Source organism: Condylura cristata, unplaced genomic scaffold (genome assembly GCF_000260355.1).
Source record: "Condylura cristata isolate star-nosed mole 26May11 unplaced genomic scaffold, ConCri1.0 scaffold00026, whole genome shotgun sequence".
NCBI lineage: Eukaryota > Metazoa > Chordata > Mammalia > Eulipotyphla > Talpidae > Condylura > Condylura cristata.
Window position 1 is genome coordinate 8709511 of NW_004567127.1, and position 15941 is coordinate 8725451.

A 15941-nucleotide genomic window follows, 5' to 3' on the forward strand; every position below is an offset into this window, starting at 1 on the left:
GGGACCCCCTCCACCGCGCCCCACCTGCACCCCGCGCCGCCCCGCGGTCCGCGGCTGACCCGCTTTCCGGCCTGCGGGCCCCTGGATCCCTACCTCCCCGAACCCGCCAAGCCGCCCGTCAAGTACCTGCAGGACCTCGGCTCGGGCCCGGCGCTCAACGGCGGCCACTTCTACGAGGGCCCCGCGGAAGGTAACGCGCGGCGCGGGGTGGCGCGCAGCCCCGACCCACTCTGCCTCCCTCCCGGGCCCGCCGGGCCTCCCCACCTCGCTCTCGCGTCCGCTCAGGGCTCCGCTGCGTCCCTCAGCAGCTCCGCCGTCGCGCTTGGGGCCGACAGAGGTCAGCGCGGTGCGGGGGTGCAGAGCCGTGTGCCCCGGGCGCCCCGTGCCTCGGAAGCCAGCAGGCAGGCGAGGAGGGAGGAGCGGCCACCGCGCGGGGCCCGCTCGGGTCCGAGGGCGCCGGGCGCCGGGCGCCGGGCGCCGGGAAGGAGCGATCACGCTTGGCCCCAGTGGCGGCGGAGCTGTTACCCATCCAGAAGCCCGGGGTGCGGGCCCAGGGCGCCCCACTGGGCCCGTGGTCCCGAGGCGGGTGAGAAGCGCCGCTTTTGTGTCTGGAGCCTCGTGGGTGGCCGAGCCGGCTCCGCCGTGGGCTGCGGCCTGGCCTCTCCGGCCTCTCCGGCCTCTCCTCCCGGCCTCTCCTCCCCAGGCCCAGCCGCTGGGGAAGGGCGCTGCCTGCGGGGATGGCGCTCTGCAGAGTGGCCGCGTTGGCCCGGCAGGACCATTCTCCACACAGAATAACCATGTTTTTATTTCTCAGACTGACCTGGCCTCCCGTCCTTAGGCGCGGTGATGGCCGCCCTTCTCACAGCCCCGGCCTCCTCAGCGGATCATCACCACCCGGCTGGCAGGAGCACCCCGCCGCCGGGGGGTGTGGGCGGGTAACCCCTGGGCGCCTGGGGCTCCTGGGCCGCTATCCCGAAGGCCAGTGGGACCGTGCCCGCTCCAGGAACACGCCTGGACGCCTCGGCCTGGCGGGCAGCTCGGCCGCCCACCGCATCGACTGACCTGAGAGCGCCTCGGCGCCGGGGCCGCCGCATCTGCGCTGCCACAGGCCGCTGCTTGGGCCCAGAGCTGGACCCTCCGAGATCCGCTCCTGTCCGCCTCCGCCCCGCTGGCGCCTCGCGGGCCTCCGCGGAGAGGCCCGGCAGTCCCGCCTTCGCCCAGTCCGGCGGTGGGAATCGGTAGGGTAGGGGAGGGCGGGGAGGTGTGCGGGGGTCAGTGAAGGAAATGAGCGAGTCCGCGGAGCAGCTTCGTGTCTGTGCCCTTTAAAGAGGCTCTCCTGATAAAAACCACAGTTGGGACTTAATGAGAAGCAGTTGGCCTGGCTCCTCTGATCCCAGCCAGACGGCGGCCGCCGCGCAGCGCCCTGAGCACCGCGGGCACAGGTACCCGGCCTGACTCGCCGCGTCCAGGCGTCGGGCCGTCCTGGCCGGCAGGACCCACCCCGCGCCTCGCATCCCTGTTGGGCCGCTGTTGACCTCCGGGACCGGCCTACAGCGCTGGAGCAGACCAGCGGCGGCAAAGAGCCCAGGGCAGCGAGGTGTCCACAACGAAATGTGTGGAAAGACAGCAAGGGGGGAAGCGAACACCCATAGCAGAGCAAGGGAAATTGAACAGAACCGCGGAGGACAGAAGCGGGAAGAGACGTAAACACTTAGCAGCCGGTGAGCTGAGCACAACAGAAAAGAATCAATGAAGAACAAACGAAAATTAGAAGCCAACGGAAGATCGAACCAAGCGGGTAATGGAGAAGGAGGGAAAGAACGAAAAGAGGAGGAGCGGGCCAAACGAAAGGGGGGGAGGGCACCCCAGAAGAGTACAGAACAGCACAGTGGGGATAAGTAGAAGGAGAAAAAGTAATGGTGCAGTTGAGCCCAGGAGAGGCCAAACGAAACGGCGGCCAGCGAGGCGGCGGCGCCCGGGCGGAGATGCCTCTCCCCGCTCACCAGCCGGGTGCCGGCCTCCGAGGCCGGGGCTGCCGGGCGGGCGCCCAGGGTCCCTTCGGTGGGGCGACCTCGGGGAGACGCGCAGCGGAGCACGGCTGCGAGGGAAGCTCGACTCGCGGGGTTCGGGACCTGCAGTCTACGTGGTGGGAGGTGGAGGACAAAAGGGGACCCCGCCTTACTTAGCGTTTTTTAAAATAATGGCCCCGGAGCGTTCCAGTTCAGACCAGTGAGCGCGCAGCTGCGCCCCATGTGCGTGGCGATCTTGGCCGAAGCCCGGCATCGCGCGCTCGGGAGCCTGGCGCGCTCGGGAGCCTGGCGCAGCGCGCGCCTCTCCTGCCCTCCGCAGTCTGCCCCGCGCAGCTCTCGACCGGCGGCGTCCAGAGCGGGCCAGCCACCCTCGCGTCCTCTGCGCACGGCTGCGGCCGGCGGCCGTCCCGCCCTGCCAGCGGCCTCCCAGTCTGAGCCCTACCTGGGCTCCCGGACCTCGGGACGTGCCTGCCTCCCCGAAGGCCCGGAGCCAGCAACCCGCTAACGGCGCTTGCCGGCGTTCACCCTGCAGACCGCGCGGTCCTCGAGGGGTCTGAGTCACAGACACCTGGCTGTGAGCTCCATGCCAAGGATATGAACCTTTAGGGAGAGGTTCCTCCCTGGGGCCTCCTACATGTGCTTGTTTTTTGATGCACACCGGTTTCCAGTGTTAACCAGAGCGGCAGAAGCTCTGGCTGCAGAGAGCTCTTCCACTAGCTGGAGACACTCCGCAGGGTGCAAGACTGCCCGAAGCTGAAAGCCAGGCGGCTGAAAGGCAGGCTGAAAGCTAAAGCCCGTGCGCTCTCCATGGAGGCCTCAGTGCAGTGGGGCTGCTGATGGGAGACTGGAGCTAAGCCGTGAGTGGTGTGGGTGCAGCCAGCAGGAGCCAGCTGGGAGCCCTCCTGATTGGGGGTGCTCTCAGGCTTGAGAGGCGAGTGAGCCAGGGGCAGCAGCTGCCTGGGAGCTCCTTGCGGGGGTCCTGCCTTTCAGGGCCCACATAGTGCCTCGCTGGTTTTGTGGTTGTGCAGACCTTGGCCATTCTGGCACTGAACCCCAAGTTCTCAGTGTTCTTCCCCTTTAGCACCCATTGTCCCTGACAGCACAGGCTTCCCCCAGCAAGCTTCGCTGGAAAGCGCCGGTTTCTGTTCCTGGTCTGCCTTCCTTGATTACTCCCACTCCACTCTTCTGAGCCTGTTCCTCAGGAGGCTGCTTGGTGTCTATGAGGTACACCCCTCTCCCCCAAAGTGAGGAGGTGCTACCTGGCATCCTCCAGGTAGAGGAAGGTGGTCTCAGGTGAGGAAGAGGGATTTCTCTGAACCCCGAAAGGGCTGTGGATGGGGCAGGCATGAAGGCCAGCAGGCTTGGCTCATTGGGGCAGCAATTCTGAGAAGCCCAGCTGGCCTTTCACCCCTTGACCCTGCTAACTGGGTAGCTTAAGGTCAGAAAAGCAAGTCCTAGAGCCCCAGATCTGGGCAGATCCTACTGGGACAGGACATACACTGGGGGCCCAAGAGGCAATGAGCAAGCCCCAGAGCTTTGGGGAGCACTCAGTGGTGACATCCATGCTCCCCCGGGCCCTCTCCTAAGCCACTCTCACCCTTTTATGCCTGGAGTCCAGCAGAACCACCCCCTGACCCCAAGAAACCAAACCCCTCCACTCGGGGCTGCTGTGGGGAGAAGGGGTACCCCCTTCGGTCTCCTGGTCATTTTCAATTATTTGGTTCAACTTCCTTGAGTCCTTCTTCCTACCAAAGCTACCAAGATGCCTTGTCCCAGAGTGGAAGTCAGGAGCTGGAGCATTTTCTGTGTGTGCCAGGGCTACACACAGCCCCAAGGGCCAAGGGCGCCCCCACCCCACCCCCCAGGCCTCCAGGACACACAACATGGAGCTTATTTCACAGTCTGGGTGGTCCTGGGAGGCCACGGCCGCCTTCCGGAGGAAGGGACCTTGCACATTTGTCCTCCACAGTGCAGACAGGGACTGAACCCATAAGCCCTTTCTCTAGTCCCGTCCTCCTCTGACACAGCTGTGATCCCAACACCAGCCGCAGGGCAGGGAACAAACTGCCTCTCGGTGCCAGCTCGCTGGGCCTCCTGGGGACCGGCCCGCTGGGGATGGGCCCAGGGCCAGGGAACTGGCTGTGTGAGTCAGTGGGGCGTCTTTGTGGCGTCTCCCCTGCCATCCCAGCGGACTGTTGAGATTTCATGGCGACACCGCTGGGGGTCCTTGCCAGAGGGGGAGAGGGCGGGGGTTCAGGGTGACCTATTTTCACCACCACGAGCTTTCCCAGCTTTCCTAGTGACGGAGTGAGGGCTGGCATGTCAGAGCAGGCAGCTGGGAGCTGCTCCCTCCGCAGCCAGGTCCGCCTGCTTGTTCACCACGGGCCACAGGGGCCATCAGAAACTCCTGAGGACAGAGGAGAATGTCGGGGTTGGGGTCTGTGTCCTGTTTTGACCCTGGTGCCCCAACTCTCCTCCCAGCAAGGCCCATTGCCTGCCTCTGATGCAGTCTGTACTCAGACATCACAATTTCCTTCTGGAAGCTACTTTGCCCCATCTTGCCCTTCAAACCACAGATCAGGGGGCGGGGGCGGTTTGACATGGCCGGAGGACTTGGGGTTCAGGGAACCAGCTTGGGGCAGACTGAGCATCCCTGACAGTTGCCAGCCTGGTCCTGGGAGCGGAGGCGTGGCCATGATGGCATGGGAACAGGACTGCAGATGAGGGACAGGGCCCTTCCTGGCAGGGGTGGGCCATGTCACCCCCCCCAAGATTTTAATGTGCCCGTGCTTGGCCCTGCCGTGGTACCCATCCTGGCACCTCCACCCTGTGGGATGCCCCGCCACAGCACTTCCCCGAAATGAACCCCTCCAGCGCCGGCAGAGCAGATCCGTCCAGACCACAGAGCACATGGCTCCCCAGGGCCCCCTCCCCAGCTGGAGACTCAGCAGGCAGGCTCTCCATGCCAGGCTCCCATGGAGGGTGGCTGTCTGGAGGAAGGGAAGGGAAAGGAAGGGGGAGGCGGGGACTGAAGCGGCAACGTTCTTCCCCTCCCTCCATTCCACCCACAAAACCCCGTTCGGTTTCCATCCTCCTTTTTGTGTTTTCCATTGCAGCTGAGGAGAAGGTCGCCAAAGCTGCCAGCTTTCCTCCGCTACCCTTGGACTGCCGAGGGGCCCCCAGAGACGGGGCCTCTAACTTGCAAGGCTCCCCAGGCCCCTGCCTGGCCAGCCTGCGTGTGCCCCTGTCCCCGGGACTCCCTGACTCCATGGAGTTGGCCAAGAACAAGAGCAAGAAGCGCCGTAACCGCACGACCTTCAGCACGTTCCAGCTGGAGGAACTGGAGAAAGTCTTCCAGAAAACCCACTACCCTGACGTGTACGCCCGGGAACAGCTGGCCCTACGCACGGACCTAACGGAGGCCCGGGTACAGGTGAGGGTGCCCGAGCCCGGGGCTCTCCAGCTGCTCCACTGCACGCTAGCACCCCACAGGGCAACCCACCCCTCTGGGGCTGACCCTCCGTGCCTGCTTGCTGTGGCCACAGGCGCCCAGCCCGGGGGAGGCATGTACAGCACCCCAAGTCCTGTGTGCAGGCTAGCTCTGTTGCTGATTCGGGCGCACCCTGGATCTCCCATCTGGGTTTCCTGATTGCGGACCAGTGAGGAGAGAGCTGTGTATTTTCGAGGCCCACAGAGGAGGCAGCATTCTGGAAGCAGTACATGGCTGCACTCACTGGGGGCTGCTCTTGCGTGGCTGCTCAGAGTTGGGGGGTCCCCCTGCTGTGGGTGGGGTGTCTCAGGATCAGGGATGCTCAGTTGTCCAATGACTTTCATTTGCTGACCCGGGCAAAGGGCAAAGGGCAGTCACAAGCAAAGCATGTTGGGAGGAAGAAAACCTGCGGACACAGGAACGCAGGCTTCAGGAAGAGTCTGGCGCACCATGTGTGTGGCTGTCGCTACACAGAAAGCAGCCTTTGAGCCTCTCAGAAAGTGAGGAGCCCTCAAGGCAGAGGGGTCCCCGTCTCCAGGACAGAGGGTTCAGCCAGGACATTGCTCATGTTGTGCATGGGTCATGCGAGGCGGGGCTGCCTCTGTAGAACATGGGGGTGGACCGGCCGGTCTGTAGGGCCAGCTGCCCCGGCAGAGAGGGCCCCTTGGCTGCTGCAGCGTAAGGCCGGGGGACTTGGGAGGTTTCCCCTTCTCTGCTGCTCTTCCCATTCCCTGTTCCTCCCAGGTAGCACCCAAAACAGGCTTCCAGGACTGTGGCCCAGGCCGCGCCAGGGTCTGGGCCATCAGAGTGGGAGGCCCAGCATCCAAGGCAGCCCCAGATTACAGAAGCCAGAGCTGCTTCAGCACAACTGTGGGCTAAATAGCTGCCCCCTGGAACGGCTTTGAAGAAGTGGCAGACACCAGCCCCTTCATCTGCTAGGCCCTTTGAACCCAGAGTTGGGGGGGGGGGCCAGGGCCCCCTGGGCATGGGTAGGGACTCTGACAGGAGCTTGACACCCACCCACAGCCCACCGGGGAGGGGGATCTGAGGATCGTACACTGGGCCATGCAGAGGACAGGTCCAGAGCGCAGACAGGGGCTCCAGGAGAGAATGGGGGTGACAGGAAGCACGCCTAGTACTCAGACTTATTAGCTCCAAGCTCCTTCATCTGACTGCAGGGAGGGAGAAGAAAGACAGGCGAGGTAGGGGCAGGTGGGGTGGTCCTACCTAGACTTGCCCCAGGGCTCTCTGGGCATTTGTGACCTGGGGGCAGCTCCTTACCTTCCAGGGCCTCACGGCCTGCTGGAGCAGGAATGAGTGTGGGCGATGGGCAGCCATAAGGGCCCGGGGCAGGTCTCACACACACACACACACACACACACACACGCACACGCACACACACACACGCACGGCTACTTGTGTTCCCTAAAAAGTCCATAGATCGTTTGGGGCTGGCTCGGTTGGGCTTGATATTGCACTGTCTACTCCAGAGCCTGCCACAACTGCTTATTAAATGACAGAAATGCAAAACACATGCACCAGTGTGCTTAAATGTCAGTCACAGGGCGGACACCAAGCACCATCTCAGATATGTGGACAACAGCAGATAGGGCGAGAGCTCACGCAGAACACAAGATGGCCGGGGACGTGGGCAGCGACGTGCCAGGGAGGGTGCCCAGCTCAGATGGGCATGGAGGGCGGGCGGGCAGGGAGCGTTCCACAGGTGAGCGAGGGGAGAGCGCAGGGTAGGGGTGAGGGAGCTTGCTCAGCGTGGGCTGGGCTGAGTCTCCAGGGAGGCCCAAGGGCTCAGGCAGGACCAGGACCTGCAGGACCAGGACCTGGCAGAGCAGAGAGCTGCAACATTCCTCAGATGCCTAGCGGCTGGGAGACTGGAACAGGAGATGGGGGGGGGGGGCAGGAGGCGGCTAGAAACCTCACCCATGGGCTCTGACCCCTGCGAGCTTTCCCAGACGACCACGTTGGAGAACCCCAGAGAAAGGCTCAGCCTGGGAGTTGGGTGTGGGGGCCCATCGCTCTGGGTGGGCCCTGGGGACAGTGTAGATGCCTAAACTCTTACAACTCAAGACCCTCCGGCCCAGAGCCAGCTCCCCACCCTGCAGCACACAGCTACCAGCTCTCTGCCCAGCCTCTCCCGACTGGCCCCCAGGTCTGGTTCCAGAACCGCAGGGCCAAGTGGCGGAAGCGGGAGCGCTACGGGAAGATCCAGGACGGGCGGAACCCCTTCACGTCGGCCTATGACATCTCCGTGCTGCCCCGGACGGACAGCCACCCCCAGGTGAGAGCCCACGCTGCCCCTGAGCTGGGACGCGGTGTTCCCTGGGGTAGGCAGCGAGAGTGTGGGCTCGGGCCCTGAGGCAGCATGGGGCTGCGTGGGGTGCTTACATTCCTTCCTCTGCGAAACGGGGATCTTGTCTGTCTCGTGAATGGTGCAGTGAAGCCTCAGACAGGGCTCATCGAAGAAGAGCTCCTGAGCAGTGTGGCGGCCGGAGGGCTCGGCTTCCAGACCTGGGCCAAGAGCAGGCATCTTGTGCCACTGCAGGAGGAGGAGCGGAATCGCAGCCGCCCTGGAGTGACAGGGTGCGGGGCCTCCTGCCCTCCTAGGTGACCCTTGTTTCAGCAGCAGGCAATTAAGGCAGGATTTGCAGGGCCCGGGGGAAGAGCACAGACAGGGTGGTGCTGATGCCTCAGCTGGTGGGGGGAATCTCTTATAAAACAAAAAAGCAGAGGCTTCTTGGAAAGTGTGGAGCCCAGCAGGGGGCCCTCTACCCCCCCCCCCCCATAAAGAAGCGCAGCAGCGGAGATGCTGATCCTGCCATCTTTCTCTCTCGCAGCTGCAGAACACCCTGTGGCCCAGCGCAGGGCCTGGCAGCCCTGGGGGCCCCTGCCTCGTGTCTCCGGAGGGCATCTCCTCCCCGTGCATGTCTCCATACTCTCACTCTCATGGGAACGTGGCCGGCTTCATGGGGGTGCCGGCCTCCCCCAGAGCCCACCCTGGCATCTACTCCCTTCACGGCTTTTCCCCCGCCCTGGGGGGCCACAGCTTTGAGCCCTCCCCGGATGGCGACTATAAGTCTCCAAGTCTCGTGTCGCTCAGGGTGAAGCCCAAGGAGCCACCCAGCCTGCTGAACTGGACCACGTGATTGGCCTCGTGGACACAGACTGAGCGGTCACCACCATTTCCATTCCCAGCTGCTCCCACCCCACCAGGGCCTGGATGCCGGAAAGGAGGCAGCTCGGCCTCCAAGCCCCGGAGGGCTCTGGAAGGCCCAGGCCGAGCAGCAGGGACCCTCAGCCTCCACGGGGAACGAGCCCTTTCCTCTTAGAACAGGATGGGACTGCTCAGGAGGAAGGGGGCTTCAAAGCAGGTCGGATTCTTCCTGCCCCAGCCTGGGGCCCCTCACCCAAATTCTGGGCTGGAGGAAGACACTGGTCGGCTTCCTTTGAAAGTCATCCCTCCAGTGGACTCAGCTTAACTGGCTCCTCATTCAGGAAACCCAGGAAAACGGGAGGACGCAGTTGAGCCTAGAGGAGCGCCACCGCCACCGTCCTAGGAGAATGGGCTCTTGCAGGATCCTAGCCTCACCGCCTGCCGCCACCAGGGGGCGCGCACCCAGCGTCTGGCTGTGAGACGGGCTGGAAGCCAGAGGTCAGTGTAAAAGCCCCCTTCTCCTCTGCTCCGGCCATCCCTTATTCCTGCCCTGTGCAGCCTCCTGAAGCATGCAGAGTCACTCTGCCCATCCGAGGGGTCAGAAATCCCATCAGAAACTACCAAATATTTCAGCTCTTTTCCAAGGGAGCAGGCCAGAACTAGCTGTGGAAACCATTGCTGTCTGGCTCACTCACTGATCGTGGTAGGAAGGAAACAGATTTCTAGCTCTGAGCCCCTGAGATCCTGACAACCCCTCCTCCCCACCTTTTTGTAAAACTACTTTTGTAAAAAATGTGCTGCCCAGCATAATAAAAAGGTGGCAATTATTTTTTAGACCAGCTGTGTATCCTCCAGGTTTGGTACTTTGGAGCTGGTCTCTAAAGTGGGCTCGGCCCAGCAGGGCTCTGGGAGGCAGGGGATGGTGGCCCAGGGCCTGCCAGGGGTCTCTGTGGCCTCGGCAGGTGAGGGCAGACAGGAGTAGGACCCAGTTCTAGGTTTTCAGGGCTCAACTGGAAGGGAAAGCTGGGGCAGGAAGGGGAGTGAGAAAGCAGAGAGAAGCTGGTGACTGCTGCTTGGAGGGAGGTGGAATGGAAGATGGGGGAGCCTACAGAGCGACCACATGGGGAGGCGGGGGGGGGGGGGGGGGGGGGGCTAGCTCCCTTCTCCCAGATGCCTCAGGAGCCAGCAGCTGCCTGAACTGTGGGGTAGAGACAAAGGCCAGGACTCTTCTTTCTTGTGGTGCCAGAGTATTACCCTTTCTAGCCTTCAGCCCCATGCTCTGCCTTATCTGAGGCCTGAAGGCAGGAAAACACAGGCCCGGCCCTCCCACCTTCCCAGGAAACCCACATTGCTCATAGCTCCCCCAGCTGGCAGTCCAGGCTCCCTCAGCTCCAGCTCTGCCTCCCCTTCAGGCACAGAGAGGCCCAAACACAGACTCCCAGGGACAGCACTCGCCCTCTCTTGGGCTGGGCTTCCTGCCCCAGAACTCACTGTGACAAGACAGAAGCATCTTGGGTGCTGGCCCTGAGGTCCAGGCCCGAGCCTGTGTCTGCGGGCGGGGCAGAGCCGGGCAGGAGCGAGAGGCACCCCAGGGACCTCTGATAACGGAACCACCTTCCCCAGCTCCTCCATACTGAATGGGCTCAGATCTGTGTTTCTAACTCTGGGCTCAGGCCCTACACTGCTGGTCACTTCACCAGAGGTGGCCAGCAAGACCTTGGACTTTCGGTCTCACAAAAGGTCTGAGATGCAGAGCAAGATTAGCTCCTTCCAAAAATATCTGAATGCCCACTCTTGTCAGGCACTGTACTGGGTGAGAGATGAAGCAAAGGTCACGGGTCAAGAAGCACATGGAGGCCTTTCGCTCAGCTCACAGTATAGAGATGGACAGAGGAAAGGAGGTCAGTGAAAGCCAGGCAAAGGGGCCAGGCGTGGGCCAGGGAGCATCAGCACTTCCAGAATGGGAGGGGCGGGCTCTGTGCTGGCTGGGCTATGTGGGGGAGGGTACCGGAGACTAGCTACTGGCTCCCGTCCAGGGGCATCTGCCCACAGCTCATATTTTTCTGTCCTGTGACAGCTAAATGAAGAGAAAGCTAACTTTACAACCACCCACTTCACACATAATGAATATGAATGGGCATCCCGGAGCCTATTCCGGGGATTATCTGTGAGCTAACAGTTCTCCCTGACTGGGCCATCCCCCGCTGTCCCCTGGCTGAGGACTCAGGCAGCCCTTCCACCTGCTTCCCATTAGCCAGCCCGTCCTCCCCTTCTCCCACACGTCTCAGACTTCTGGCTGCTGAGACACAGCCCCCAGGTCTCCAGGTGCCCCAGCTCCCAGCCTCACTGGAGGCCACCTCAGCCAAGGCCCTTATTTCCCCAGTCTGGGGCTCTAGGCACCCCTCTGGAAGGGAGAAAGAGGACCCTAGAGAAGATTCCAGAGGCCTTAATCTTGGCCCTGCCAGGTGCATGGGCACCAGGGCTGGACTGGAGGGTCCCAGCAGAGGGTCTTTGTCTTTGGTCTTTGGGAAATGCTTATTTGAAGCATTCAGTCTCCCTTCCCTGTCATTTACATATTTGCATATACACATAATGTTTACATATGCACGTATGCCATTTACCTATCTCCCAACCATTCACTATTAGCCTGAATGGCAACCCCAGCAGCAGCCACCAGGTTACCAGGAACTGGGCGCGGCCTGTGTCAAGCAGAGGGAGGATAGCTGCAGCCCTGGTAGACAGCCTGTGCTACCATTTCCAGGCAGGCAGTAGCCGGAACCCTGCTCCGAGGCTGGAGCCTGCCCGCCCCCTCGGCTGCAGCTACCCCCACCCCTGCAGCAGGAGCCGGCTGGGATCCTGGCTGGGATCCGTGGGCCCTACAGGATGTCTGTCTCTGCACCTACCTCGTTACTTGCTCTGTGACCATCTGTCCATCCGACCCGTGAGCTGGTCATGAGAAGTGAGGATGGTGTGCTGTCCACCTGGACCCCCTGGCACCTACAACGGGGCCTTCAGGGCATGACGGCAGGGTTGCTACTGGTCTGACTCTTCAGAGGCTCCCGTTTGAGCAGTGAGCTGGGGCCAGGGGACAGGAGGCCTAAGCCATGGCTGTGGTCCTTGACGGGGAGGAAATGGATGCACACTCATAGGTTAGAGTTGGTAGGATGGTAAGGATAGTCGCCATTGTAAGTCAGCCTGTATGTGCGCCCATTTTTATTTGACCTTCAGTCATGAGGGGTTTAAACCATGATAGGATGAAACCAAATTTAGACAGATGAGTCAACTGAGATTTAGAGCTTGAATAATATTCCTCCGTGAGTAAAACTCAGAGCCTGCACCAAGAACTGGGCTGTCTCACTCCCAAAGGGCACAGCCCGGTTTTACAGCGAGTGGAGGCTGACCACACGGAGTGCCAGGTGAGGGCCACGCTGCGTCTGCACTAGGCAGGCCAGGAAGCCAGCCTCGGGGATGGGGCGCAACAGGCATGGCGGGGAGGCACCGGGAGACACTCAAGCTCCAGCTGAAGAGGGAGAAAGGCAGCGGTGAGCACCCCGAGACCTTCAGGAGGGCGCATTCTGGGCACATCAGAGCCTAGGCCAAGGCCACGCCTGGGTGGCGCCGAGACCTAAAGCAGCTGCTATTTGCCAGAATCTTCCTGCTTGAGCAGACGCTAAGCACGAGGTGGATGAGGAGCAAGTGAAAGCGCCACGGCACGCGGAGGGGCACGGACATGGCGCAGAGATGGAGCACACGCGGGAGCCGCGCTTGGCGCAGACCCGGGCCGGGCTCTGGCTCTCGGTATTCTGCGAACTTGGGCAGGTTCTTAACCCGTCCTGCGCTATTTCTTAGCTGCAAGATAGAGACTGTCCTTTCGGGGTTAAGTGCTAAGATATCAGTGGTCAGCACATACTAGGACTGGACACTCGGACTGTGTGGGACGAGGCTCGGGAGCTACGGTGCCCGGCACCTATGTGGCACACGCTGCGTGGGAGCTCTGGGTTAACCGGGACGAGTCCCATTTTCAGGGTGATACAGTCATGGAGGTGACCTGCGCCCTGAGTCTGGTTAACGACTATCCACACTCAGGTACACCACCAGCCTCCACGTACCCTGCCACCTCATGACCCCCGATGAGACAGAAGCCAGAGCTGGGATGGCCACTTGCTTCAGAGCATTTTTTCTGTACAAAGACCTGGGTTCAAGTTGCCAACAGCCACGAGCACACTCAGTGGCCTTGATGAGGTGCCTCCCCACCCGGGCAGGCTCGGGGGTGCAGGGGTTTTACCGCCAGGCTTTGGGCCCTGCAGCTTAGATATTCTATGTGATATTCTGTATACAGGTTTATATGGAGAGATTTACAATCTTTGCAAACCAAGGGTGGAAACGGCACCTCTGGCTAAGGGAAGCTTCAGAGGGGAGACTGGGAAAATCAGGAAAGGGTAAAGGCAGCCAAAGTCTCAGTCAGACTAATTCAGTAAGCAAAGCTACCTGAGGAAATAAAAACATGTTAAGTCCATCTACCCACGTTGAAGTCTCAAGGTAAGTGTTTCCTATTGGCCCTGACAAAAACAGAAGCTCCATCAACCACACATGAATGATGTGGCATCTCCCTCTCAAGCAAGCTACTTAGGAGCCAAAGGCCAACAGATGGGGCTGCCCATCTCATAGGTCTGACTTTCCGCCGGCTCCCGTTGCTGCTCCTAGCCACGCGGGCATGCAAGGCTTGTCCTGGAAGTCCAGCGTGGGGCTGGGCTTGAGGCTCAGCATGATCCAAGACGACACTCAACCAAAGAACCAAAAAGGTACATTTCCTTTGCAAGTCAACACTCCTGGAGACTTAAGATCCCATGCACATGGCCTCTAGTTAAGACAAGGCATCAATTCATCTGAAAATGAACACCCTTTCCTCAGTGTAGTGTTAAGATCCTCAGAAGTGCTGCCTCCGGGCTGAGGTAGTGGAGGCAGACGTGCCCAGGGTTCCTGAAGGCCCGGTGCAGGCTCCAGGGGCTCCCGGGCCGCCCAGCACTCCCACTGGGAAGCTCACTCCTGATGGTCTGCTTCCCAGGCTCTGAGCACCCACGTTTCCTCAGCCCTGCCACCTGTCCCGTGAAGGCCCCTAACAGGGACTCCCTCCTTGCCAACCCCTCCCTAGCACTGAAATAGGTTTGGCTGAGGCCAGCTCAAGGTTAAGATCCAGCCAGACTTGGGGCTCCTCATGCCATCAAACTCAGGGGTGCAGGGCAACTGGTCACTCCAGGAACCAGGGCTTGAGCTGGGCTGGAGCCATCCAGACTGACGTGGGGTGAGAGCACTCTACGTAAGAAGCAACCCCAGACCCCTCAGGTAACAAGGCGGGGCAGCTTGGCAGGGACAAGTGGGTGACCCAACAACGCGGGCAAGAAAACCCACTTCTAGACCTGAGAAGACATTCCAAGGCTGTATTTCTTGTAGGAAAGGCAGAGAATTACTTTTGCTTCCTTTTAATGTAAACAGAATACACAAACACATAAAAACCCCAGCATGACACGAGAGAACACAGATTACATACAGGTCTTTATAGACCCTTGCACACCAAGATGGCAGCTCTGGCTGAGGGGAGCTTCTCTTCCTACCCCAACCCTGGCCAAAACCCAAGTGCTGAGGCAGCTGTAGGAGACTCAGCAATTGTTTCTGGATGAAACTCAACAGGAGACTGGAATGACATCAGAAAACCCCCAGAGCAAAACCAAGATGCCGACTTTCCGGTCCTGGCCCCGGCCTCACATCCTTATCACTGACACGTATCTGAGGAAGTCGGAGTGACCTGAAATTCAGGTGGGATGGGCTTCTCGCCCATCTGCGCTTTCCAAGCTTGGGCCCACTGGAAACGAGGGGCAGCCGACTGCGTCCGAGAGCCAAGGGTGGGAGCGTGAAGGAGAGAGGTCCCCAGCAGAGGGGCCGCTCCTGCAAAGGATGCTGGGATCAGCAAGAGGCTGAGGCTGGATTCGGCCACAGGCTGGTGCTGACGGGGGCCCAGTGGGGCCGTGTGCCACCCAGAGGGAGGGCCCTGCAGCAGTGAGCAGCATGGGCCCTGGGATTGCAAGATCGCCCCTTCTTTCTTTCAGTCTCCTGCTCGGGAGCCTCACTGCAGCAGCTCTTCCCAGGAAATGGGCTTAGAGAAGACCTCCCTTTCCAGCCACAGGTCATAGTTCATCTGGAAGTCCTCAGGGAGGTCCACCCGCTGCCCCAGGACGCTCTGCAGGCAGTTGTCCACTGGCAGGAAGTCAGGGTTGCTGTGCGTCCGGTCATAGCGCCGGGCGTTGAAGCGCTCAATGTTGGCACGGAGGGCACACTCCTCTGCCTGGAAGTCCCAAGGTCGGGCATCGAGATCTGGGACAAAGCAGAAGACGTGGTCAGGAGTCAGGCCCTTGAAGCAGTCACTGCGGCTTAGGGCCAGGCTGGTCGGCAGTAGGAAACCCGAGTCCCGTCCACCCTCAGGAAGACAGTTCTCTCCTAGACAAAGGCAGGTGTAGGGAGGAGGCTGGACAGTCAACAGGCACACGTCCCTCTGGGGGGCATCATCTCCCCAGCTCTCTGGGGTCAGAGCCGGGCGCCTCTCTCTTGCTCTCAGTCCCTCAGTCTCTTGCAGGGATCGCCTTGGCTCGGCACACACACAGCAGCGCCCGGAGTGCAGCCGCTCCTGGCCACGTGCTCGGGCTAGCACCGCACCGCACCCTCAAGCACAGGGGATCCGCTCTACCCAGGAGGGGAGATGATGCCCAGAGGGGGATCAGCTGTGCACAGCAGTGGTCAGGGGCACGGGCGAGGCCTGCCGCCAGAGAATAGAACCAGGAGAGGGCAGACACGCACAAGCTGAGCGCTCTGTGCCCAGAACGAGGCGTGAAGTGGGCTGTGCCGAGCTACACCAGATCGTAAAAGGGCAAGAAGCGGCTGTTTAAGTCTGGCTCCAATTCTCATAGGGAGCTAACAAAGGATTCTCTCTGAGGTAACACCAACGGGTTTGCAATTTGAAAAGATCACTGGGCAGCCCTGAGGGGCTGGTGGAAAGGAGAAAACTGGAGGTGGAGAAGCCGAGGAACTGCAAGAGTTCCACAATCAGCGAAATGGCGAGAGAAAAAAGGGGCCAGAGGCTTGTAAAAATCTCTACAAGGCCCTCCCTGGTGGCGCAGCGGGTTAAAGCACTGCACTGAGAAGCTAAAGCCGCTTCCGCATGAGTTCGATCTCCACCTGCCCCGGAGGTGACCACATGGCG

At 61.1% G+C, this 15941-nt stretch overlaps 2 protein-coding genes across 2 annotated transcripts in view; one reads left to right on the forward strand and one right to left on the reverse strand.

Annotated features, from left to right (window-relative positions):
• ALX3 (ALX homeobox 3) lies at positions 1-8745 on the forward strand (the record flags this gene model as incomplete). The annotated part of the gene is made up of 4 exons (XM_004689673.2): positions 1-190; positions 5147-5463; positions 7688-7816; positions 8373-8745. Coding segments are annotated over 4 exons (945 nt in total), but the record flags the coding sequence as incomplete, so codon positions are not given.
• A 5380-nt stretch (positions 8746-14125) lies between these two features.
• Positions 14126-15941, reverse strand: part of STRIP1 (striatin interacting protein 1) — a 16933-nt gene continuing 15117 nt past the window's right edge. Inside the window, exons 20-21 of the mRNA XM_004689674.2 lie at positions 15413-15462; positions 14126-15234 (exon numbers count right to left, since the gene is read on the reverse strand). Of these exons, the coding sequence (XP_004689731.1) occupies positions 14811-15234; positions 15413-15462 (474 nt within the window). The 3' untranslated portion in view covers positions 14126-14810. The remainder of the gene's footprint in view (positions 15235-15412; positions 15463-15941) is intronic.